Raw genomic sequence first — 9,777 nt, 5'->3', positions numbered from 1 at the left:
AAGAAAGAAAGAAAGAAAGAAAGAAAGAAAGAAAGAAAGAAAGAAAGAAAGAAAGAAAGAAAGAAAGGAAGAAGAAAGAAAGAAAGAAAGAAAGAAAGAAAGAAAGAAAGAAAGAAAGAAAGAAAGAAAAGAAAGAAGAAAGAAAAGAAAAGAAAAGAAAAAGAAGAAAGAAAAGAAAAGAAAAAAGAGAAAGAACAAAAGAGAAAGAACAAAAGAGAAAAAGAAGAGGTCTCCTGTCAGTTGGGGCGCAGGGAGCAGGCACGCCCTCCTGGCCTGGATGTGAGCACGTGCACATTTTCAGAAGGAGGGCTCAACCGCTCCCCTGGAAAGGTTCTTGACATTTGCCCCTCGCCATTCATTTCTGTGACTACCCCAAAGCTCTTGTCACAGCAGTAGACTGCATCTTAGGAACTAGACAACTGTCATAGCCCGTTTCTAAATGAAGACAAGGGAAACAACCTAGATAATGCAATATTCAGGGTCCAGTTAAATAAATGATGACAAGATCTATACGGTGGAGTATCTGGTGCCCACACACCCGCTTCAGCCCAGCCCGGTGCTGCCGTCAGCGAACCGAACTGCAGAGCTGGAAGCCGCGTGGCCAGCTGTGGTTTGGAGCCCTGGCTCGGCCTGAGAACACACCAGGCAGGTGTCTGCACCCAAGATCCTGGCAGGCTGCGGGGCTGCGGGGCTGCGGAAAGGGGGCTGTGCACGACGACGTCATCGGCAGTGCTGTCTGCCTGTCTCTCGTGTTAGCACATGTGGTCTCTGCCACCAATAAAATGAGCTGAAGTGGCATGTTCGGGGCATGTTTGATGGCATGGGAGATGGCCATGCAGTGGCTTGTTGTTTCTTTGAACAGTGGCGTGCAAGTTTACAGAATGACCTCAGTTTTGTGGTCAAATAAACACACAGAAAAGATGAAATACTACATCAAAAGTTAACAGTAGGGGGGAGGGAGAGGTTTTTTCGCTATAGGGCGTGTGCGCTCGCCAGACAGACAGAGAGAGACATAGAGACAGAAAGCGAGAAATCACCCCCCAGGGGGGATGGTCACGCCGCAATCCCTTCTCCTCCATTCTCCTCTCGGGATCTTGGGCACGTATGCACACGTGCCCGGCGTGAGTTTTAAGCCACCGGGTCCGGGACGCGAACCGCGGTCGACTACGTGGGAGTCCAGTGACATAGCCATTACGCTAACTGCTGGTTCCCTCGAGTCTAGGTCTTCTTACCTCCTTGCACTGTCCTGCTTCAGCTACTGTTTTCTTTCTTAGTAGAGGTTTTCACCTTCGGGCATTTGTACTCACCGGGGAAAGAGAGAGAAACAGAGACCGAGGGAAAGTGAGCAATCACCTCCCTGGGAGAGGGCCATGCTGCAATCCCTTCTCCTCTATTCTCCTCCCCAGATCTTGGACACACATGCACATGTACCTAGCGTGAGTTTCAAGCCACCAGGTCTGGGACTTGAACCATGGTGGCCCATGTGGGAGTCTAGTGACATAACTGCTACGCCATCTGCTGGCCCCTCAGCTACTCTTTTCATCGTCTGGCTGGATGGCCTGCTTTCATTGCCCTTTTCTTTGAATTTAAGTATTTGTATAGGTACACATGGTTCAGAATATAAAATGTGTAAAAGGTTTACCTTTCTTCCACCCTTGTCTCCTAGTCTCCTGGATCTAACCAATATTATTTATACCTTATGCAGAGGAATTTTATATAAAGGCGGATATGTGTAAAAGCCTTTTTACATAAATGAGCTTGTTCTATTCATCTAAGCATATATGTGTGTATAAGCCTCTGTTTTACATATATGCAAATGTGTTTTATCTTGCCCCTGTATTTGTCTTATATCTTTCCTTAATAGTAATTGAAGAACTTCTTCATTCTTTCTTATAGTTTCGTAATATTCCATTTCACGCTTAGAAAGTCCTGACTTTTGGTTTGGACCTTACGATTACCATGTGTATAACTTTATGACCTGAGATATTAGGCTTGAAAAAAAGGCTTACGGACTTGTCAACTAGCCAGTCTTTCAAATTTATCAGGCTGGGTGCCAGTCGGTTCATCAGAAAGGAAAGCACTGAGGGTATGATATATCCTATCAGCTGAATCATAGATGCTCTCTGCCCTTCTAGAAGCTGGAAAAGGAATCCTCTATTTGAAGGATATTTCTGCAGTTTTCACCAAACCGCAGTCGACACTATACACTGCCACTCACTGTCCTTTGTGCAAAGATCAGATTTTTATTATTTTTTTTTAAGAATATTTATTTTATTATTATGTGTCCTTTTTGCAAAGATCAGATTCTTTTTTTTTTTTAAGAATATTTATTTTATTATTATCATTATTACCTTTAATTTGACCAGAGAGTAAAAAAGGGAATGTGAGAAAGTAAGCTGCTAGGTCTGGAACTCAAACCACAGTCAGCCATGTGAGAGTCCAGCGACTTCCGCCTGCTGATCAGATTCTTCTATAAAGCTTTGCTTCATAAAGGACTTCTTTAGTCCCTGATGTTTGGCAGTGAAGACAGTAATCTCTTTGGGACCTTGTCTCGTAGGCTTTTCTCCTTTGCTTGCTCATTTAGTCCACAAATCCCTGAGGCGATGTGGGCTTTAGGTTTTTCACTTGATACTTGAGAGACCTGAATGAGGAGCATTGCTTTCTCACCCTCTGGACTCCTGCTTCTAAGGACAGTTACAGGGTCACACTTCCAGTTTCATATCCATGCTGGCCTGAAGGCGGAGCCTGTGTCTGTCATGTTTATCCACTGTCTTAGGGCCAGGCTTGTCACAGGGGCTTGGTAAGTGTCTGTGAAGTGAAGGAGTGAATCGAGAACATCCACTACCTCCTGGTAAAGAGGAGAGGCCGATTTTAAATCCATCTGCTTCCTGTCCCGTGCCTGTGCCTGTTCATTTTGGCTGTACTTCTAAACATGGGGTACTTATTCTCCCAGGGCTGCAAGGCTGGAAGGAGGGAGGCACTCCTCTGAGATAGTAAATTATATTGGAGATGTTGTTTATATCTAAAATAGTCCACGTGTGTTATGGAGTAGAATGTAAAATCAGTATAAACTGAATTATTAAGTAAAACAGGAGTGAGATTCCTGAGAAATCCTGGATTAACAGCACTCCCCTGCAAACTATGCACCCAGACCCCCTATCTCTGCTACACGAATTAATCTAATATTCCATCTGGGAGACATTGCAAAGTTTGAGAAGCTCACCACTGCCCCACTGTCTCATGCTGCTTTCCATTTGCTAAAGATTCTGTCTTTGAATTCTCACGTGAGCTGTGAGCCCAAGGCCATGTGTGCCTCCCTTTGTTCTAGTCAGTTGAGGCAACCAGTTGGAGAACACTGTGGTGTCCCTTACAGACAGCTTGCCCCATGCAGTTGTGGCTTTTTTGTAAGTGAGTACCCTGAAATCTTGCACTGAAATGAGATAGGCCGTGGTGTGGCCTTCCACTTACCCGTCCACATGTTTTATTTTTTTTAAGCTGTACCACGTTCCCACTGCTACAGCCACCACATGCATGATTGTAAACAACCAGAAGTAATTGCCTTGGAATGGTGAAAGCACACTGCAGAATTGCTTGTAAATTTGCTTGGCGGAGGGCAAACAATTTTTAAATCAGCCTCCCTTGTATGACATTTATGCCTCGATATTTGAATGTTCTGGCTGTTAGAAGCTTGGAACATTTACATAATTGTTCCAAGTATTGAGAAATCCTGGGCTTTCTTTTGAGACCACCAGTGTTTAATAATTCCCCTTTTCCCTGTGCCCTGAGGCTAATGAGGTTTTTGAATCTAACATCTGCCTCATACAAGCATCGCATCATTAGTCCGCGCTGGAAGCGGTTTTCCCACCTCCGTGCTCATAGGTCCTGTATTTCACACTGTTTCTTTTCTTTCCTAATCTCATCTGGAAGAACATCGAACTCAAGGTGGAAGTAGAAAGTCTGAAGCGAGAGCTCCAGGAAAGAGAGCAGCTGCTCATCAAAGCCTCGTGAGTACCTGTCATCCTGTCAAAAGCTTGCAGATCACCCGGGGCATCTGATGTGGGTGCTGGGTTGGCCGGCAAAACAGAACCTTAAGTTTCTCTAGGCCATTGTTCTCCAGCTGGGATCTCAGGACCCCCAAGGAGATTTTCGTTTTTATTTAATTACTTATTTTGCAACAAGTTTTTAAAGTATAGCATATTTAATAGAAAAATGAACAGATCTTCGGTATACAGCACATTGTATTTTCATGAAGCAAACGCACCCATGGAGCCACCGTCGGGATCAGGAAACAGCAAGTCACCAGCCCCTCGATGCCCACTTTGTGCTCTCACGACATTCCCTTCTCCCCAGAAGATAACCATCGTTCTGACCACTGTTAACATAGTTGCTTAGTTCTACCTGTTTTTGAGCTTTCTGTGAGTGAAATTACACACTGTATTCTCTTCTGTGTCTGGCTTCTTTCCTCAGCGGTATGTTCACGATATATTTACCTGTGTTACTTTTTCTCAGAAGTTCACTCTTTTCTCATTGCTGTAAAAGCCTAGAGGATGTGAAGGGGTCCTGGTGGGTGAACCAGGGAGACAGAGGGTGGGGTAGTTGTATTCTTTAATCTGTTAGATATACTAGGGACCCTTATGACATTTTGCTTAAAAGGGGTTCTGCTGTTTAAAACACATTTGAAAACTAGTATTTTCATTGATTCATTTATTCAGACATTCATTGAGCAACAGGCATAGTTGAGAGAATCTAGTCTATGAATCAGCTGGTTATTCTCTCATTCATAGACATTTATTATGTAATTACTTGTGCCTCACACTGAGGACCTAAAAAGAGGCCCCCCTTTCTCTGAGAGTTCATCAGAGACTGGTGAAGTATGGGCTCCAAAGTGCTCAGTTTTCTCCATGAGAGTGGAGAAAGACTTCGCAGGGCTGCCCCACTGAGGATCCAGCTGAAACCTTCTGTGGAAATACTTAATTTATCATGGCAGCAGAGCTCCTGCTGAGTATGAGGAGGGAGCACGGGGCCTTTGGCTTGGGGCACTGCTGTACTGCCCAGGGCCAGGTCAGGACCATCCCTTCCACTGCCATAGGGCCCAGCGACTGACAGCTGGCCTGCTGCGGGCACTGCTCAGACTGGGGTTTTCAGAACCAGGCTTCTTCCCGGAGCTACAGTGGACTTCTACGGAGCCTGGCATTTTCTGAACGAGAGAATGAGTTCATAAATATGACCAGATCAACACATTTCTGTTGCTTTACTTTTGGAAGCACATCATTCTCTAGGCAGAGAGGCAGATCTGCTTTACTGAGCCTGAGCCTGAAGGTCAGTAGAGGGATTTGATCTGGTTCGTACTCAGTCCCTGTCTGCTGTAGATTTGGGCCAGGACTGGTTTTCAGCTAAGCACTTACACATGGAAACCCCTACTCACACCGTGCACTCCTTGGTAGCAGTGCCCAGGCCTGAGTGTTTGGGGGACTGTGGACCAGCTTGCATGTGTATATTTCTCAGACATGCCACCCAGATGGATGTGTGAGGCTCTTTGGTGTGAGCAGCTTTATTTATTTTTATTATTTTTCTTAAGAGGTTTTTGCTATAGGGCACGTTTGCTTGTCAGACAGAGACAAAGAGACAGAAAGTGAGAAATCACCCTCTAGGGGGGGATGGCCACGCCACAGTCCCTTCTCCTCCATTCTCCTCTTGAGATCTTGAGTACGCATGCACACGCACCTGGCATGAGTTTTAAGCCACTGGGTCCGGGACGCGAACCGCGGTCGACTATGTGGGAGTCCAGCGACATAGCCATTATGCTAACTGCTGGTCCCAAGCAGCTTTATTAATATATTCAGAAAATATTATTAAATAGCTGCTGTGTGCTGCACTGGACTAGATTCCTTGTGGGTCCGGTGGTGATCTACACAGGAGGCTTACAGTCCAGCTGGGGCGGGAGAGGCCATGAGCTACCTGTGATCAGAAATGTACAGGTACAAACTGAGAGAAGAGCTGTGAGAAAAAGAAAGGGGGCTGTGAGCGTCTCCAGCTGCAGGAGAGCAGAGACACAGACGCGGATGTATAGCAGGGAAGGTGACCCTGAGGAGTTGGTGTTTGGAGTAAGATCTGAGGGGTAAGTACCAGTTAGCAGGGTGAATGGGTGGAGAAAAAGCATTCAAGGAGAGGGAGATGGGTTAGTCTGTGGAAATGTGAGAATTCTGGATTACTAGAGGTTTTGGTCTTTATCCTGAGGTCCTCTGGAAAGCGAGCAATCATGGGCTTAACGCAAGTGAGAGTCAGAGTTTTTTGAAAAGGTCGCTCAGTACCTGATGGGACATGGATCATGGAGGAGCTTGAAGGGAGCAGGGCCAGTTTGGAGGCAGGTCCAGTAGTTGAGAGATGAGTGACCGAGGAGGTGGGCGTGTTGAAAAGACCTTTAGGAAACACCATCCAGACACCTTGGTGATGGGCGGGAAGGGAGCTGTCAGGGATGACCCATGTCTAGGGCTAAGATCATGGGCTCTAAGAATGTTCACCATGACTGGGGCCCAGCAGATGGTGTAGTGGTTACGTAGCTGGACTCCCACGTAGTCTACTGTGGTTTGAGTCCCAGACCCAGTGGCTTGAAACTCATGCCAGGAGCGAGTGTGTGCGTGCCTAAGATCCTGAGAGGAGGGCGGAAGAGAAGGGATTGTGGTGTGGCCATCCCCCCCGGGGGGTGATTTCTTGCTTTCTATCTCTCTGTTGCTGTCTCTCTGGTGAGCTCACATGCCTTATGGCAAAAATCTCTCAAAAAAATAGTTCACTGTGATGTAAGTACTCTAGCTTCCTTTCCACCAACCCTCTGTCTCAAGCACTCATCCAAAAATGTCTTGTTCTTGCTGCTCTAACATAGCCCTGCGGATCTCCCCTTCTCATCCCCTCCCAGTCCAAATGCGCTTTCCGTGGCCTAGCCCTTCGTAGAGGCTCCATGGTGAATCACACATGGCTTCCTCTAGCTCTCGTCAGTCTCCTCACAGACGTCTCCGGCGTGTAATGAGAGTCCCAGGTGTGTGGCACTTTTTAGTTTATAAAACCCTCTCACGTCTCTGTGCGTTCGATCATTATCTGGGAGCCCAGCAAATCTCAAGTTATACCCATATTTTATAGAGGAGGCTAGGTAGGCCTGGAGAAGGGAAAGGTCACCACTCCTGGCCAGAGAGTTCACAATTGCACTGGGAACCACATCCCTCACTTCAGTCCAGCCCTGAGGCTTATGTTCTTTTATTATTCTCATGTGTAGACGTCACAAGTGCATGTCCGTGTTCTGTCAGTGAGCGTCCACATCACTGCTCAGCACGTCTTCCTCTGCACTCCTAACTGCTTAGCCCTCAGCAGTGTCTGTGGGAGATATCTTTATTAATATGAAGCCCACTCCTCCCTTTTCTAGTTTATGACTTTTGATGGGGGCAGGGGTTGGGATAGGATATGTGACCTGTCTCAAGAAAAGCCCCTACTTTTCCCTAAAGAACGATAGTTAGAATGGAAAGAATCAAAGGAAAATGTTAAGGATTAAAAAGGGTAGCGAGGGACTAGCAGTTGGCATAATGGCTATGTTGCTGGACTCCCATGTAGTCGACCGTGGTTCAAGTCCTCGACCCAGTGGCTTAAACTCATGCTGGGCACGTGTGCATGCGTGCCCAAGATCCTGAGAGGAGAATGGAGGAGAAGGGATTGCTGCGTGGCCATCTCCCCAGGGGTGATTTCTCTCTTTCTGTCTCTCTGTCTCTGTCTTTCTGGTGAACACAACGCTCCCTACAGCAAAAACCTCTCAAAAAAAGAAAAGAAAAAAGGGTAGTGAGAGTGGTGCTTATAGATGGTTCTTTCTGGTATTGGCTGGAAGGCTAGTTAGACCACTTTCTCTCAACCCTTCTTCTCCTTAGGTCTTGCTGTCTGCCTTGTTTGTTAGCTCAGGTTCAATATGAAAAGCAAGGATCAAGGGAGGAGCTAACAGTTGGTGAGGTCCTGCTGTGTCCTACGCCCCGGCCTGACACTCGCCCTGCCGAATTGCCTTTGGTGTTACAGCAGCTAGTTGAGGCAGCCGTTATTCCCAATTGAGTGAAGAGAAAACTGAGGCTCAGAGGAGGGAGACGATCTGCTCAATGGGTGACAGCTGGGGCTGGCCTGGCTCCAGCACCCACTGTACCTTGCTGTGAAGCACAGTGAACATAGTGGTTTGCTGGTTTTCCAGTGTTATATTTATCAGTTACAATAAAGGGGACATTAAAAACAAAAGCAGTCATATTGTTGGGGGTAAATTTTATCTCTGTAGCTTTAAAACACAAACAAAAATAATAATTCTATTAGCAGAGGAAAATTGCACCATACTGCTGAGTGTAAATTTTATTGCTACAGTAACTGTAAAATACAAAGATGATAAATGGAAAGTTTGAAAATTCATTATTGGGTATATATTTTATTGGTATAACTAAAACACAAACAAACTGAATAATACCAGTACTTGTTAAAAATTGTAGTCAGCCTTTTGACAATATATATATATATATATATATATATATATATGATTCAGACCGTAAAACACAAAGTAGATCTGGGCTGATAGGGGCAGTATATTTGTACTTTGGCGGGCAGGGGCTGGGGGGTGAGAGTAGGGGAATAGAGGTGAGCCTTTTATGGCGGAGGTGTTGTAAAGCCTCTGGGCTAAAACATTTGTGAACGGGTTGCAGAAATTCAGGACCAGAAAAATCCTGTTCCTAAGGCTCAGAAAGGAGCGGCTTCTAGCCCAGAAATTCTTTCTGCCATGTATAATGCCTCATGAGAGGTCATAGAAACGACGGTGAATCATGAATTGGAAATAGTGGAGAAGCAGAACTGCTCCAAGAGAGCGGGACTTGAGGACATTAAACGGCATTCATCAGAAGGTGGGAGTGGTGGACTTGGTTCTGGCCAGGGGACAGTCTATCCTCAGCTCAGACCCCAGCAGACAGTAGGGTAAGACCTCTTGCAGCCACTGAGCAGGGGCCGGCGGTGTTGGCCCAGAGGCAGAGGCCAGCATGGGGGGCACTCAGATGAGAGGAGAGCACCAGGCGTTCTAGGAGGTAGTCATCTCCTTTTTCACGGGAGGAAACTGGGGTGTAAGAGGTATTGGGTTGTTGGAAAAGTCATGACATATTTTTTTCTATGTTCTTTATGCAAAAATGCATTATAACTTTTCCAACAACCCAGTAATTTATCCAGAGTCACACTAGGACAAAATAGAATAAAAATCTGGAAGCGGATTTGTCCAGCTTCAGAGCTCATGTTCTTTGAACTCTCCAGTTGTTCACACTGAATTCCATTACAGTGATGTCACGACACTGGGGCCTTCCGAAGCCTTATTGGTGTAAGGAAGAAAGATATGAATAAAGTCTCTGTTTGTGGCCGACTCATGTCTGAGACTTGGACAACAAGCATGGCCCTCTTGACTTTCCATTGTTCTCAGCAAAAAAACTCCTGTGGCCCTGTACACGTGAGTGTCCGATCACATGGCTCTTACTCGGGCACATTTTATTTACCCCTAAAGTAGGGCATGGGAAGCTAGTGGTGAAGAGGTTTTTTTTCTGTTGCAGTTTTTCTGAGAAACCAGCTTTAGGTGGAGCCATTTCCTTTATTACTCTGCCTTCTGGAAACCTGCAATCATTTTTTAGAAACCCGATGAGGACTGTTCAGAGTGTGTCTTACAAATTCAAGTCCAGCACTGTTTTTCTGTGGCATCAGCAGTTGTGGTCCTGCCTCTGCTCCCCACTGCTGCCC

General features: G+C 45.9%; 1 protein-coding gene across 8 annotated transcripts in view; it reads left to right on the top strand.

Annotated features, from left to right (window-relative positions):
• The window catches only part of CDK5RAP2 (CDK5 regulatory subunit associated protein 2), a 208,699-nt gene that overhangs the window by 37,656 nt on the left and 161,266 nt on the right, over nt 1-9,777 (top strand). For all 8 annotated transcript variants that reach the window (XM_006155484.3, XM_027774561.1, XM_027774562.1 and 5 more), the window contains exon 6: nt 3,928-4,004. In XM_006155484.3, the coding sequence (XP_006155546.1) occupies nt 3,928-4,004 (77 nt within the window). The remainder of the gene's footprint in view (nt 1-3,927; nt 4,005-9,777) is intronic.

The sequence above is a fragment of the Tupaia chinensis genome, unplaced genomic scaffold (genome assembly GCF_000334495.1).
Source record: "Tupaia chinensis unplaced genomic scaffold, TupChi_1.0 Scaffold000455_1, whole genome shotgun sequence".
NCBI classification, from domain to species: domain Eukaryota; kingdom Metazoa; phylum Chordata; class Mammalia; order Scandentia; family Tupaiidae; genus Tupaia; species Tupaia belangeri.
The sequence above is the reverse complement of the archived record's forward strand: the minus strand, read 5'-3'. Positions and strand labels throughout refer to the sequence as shown.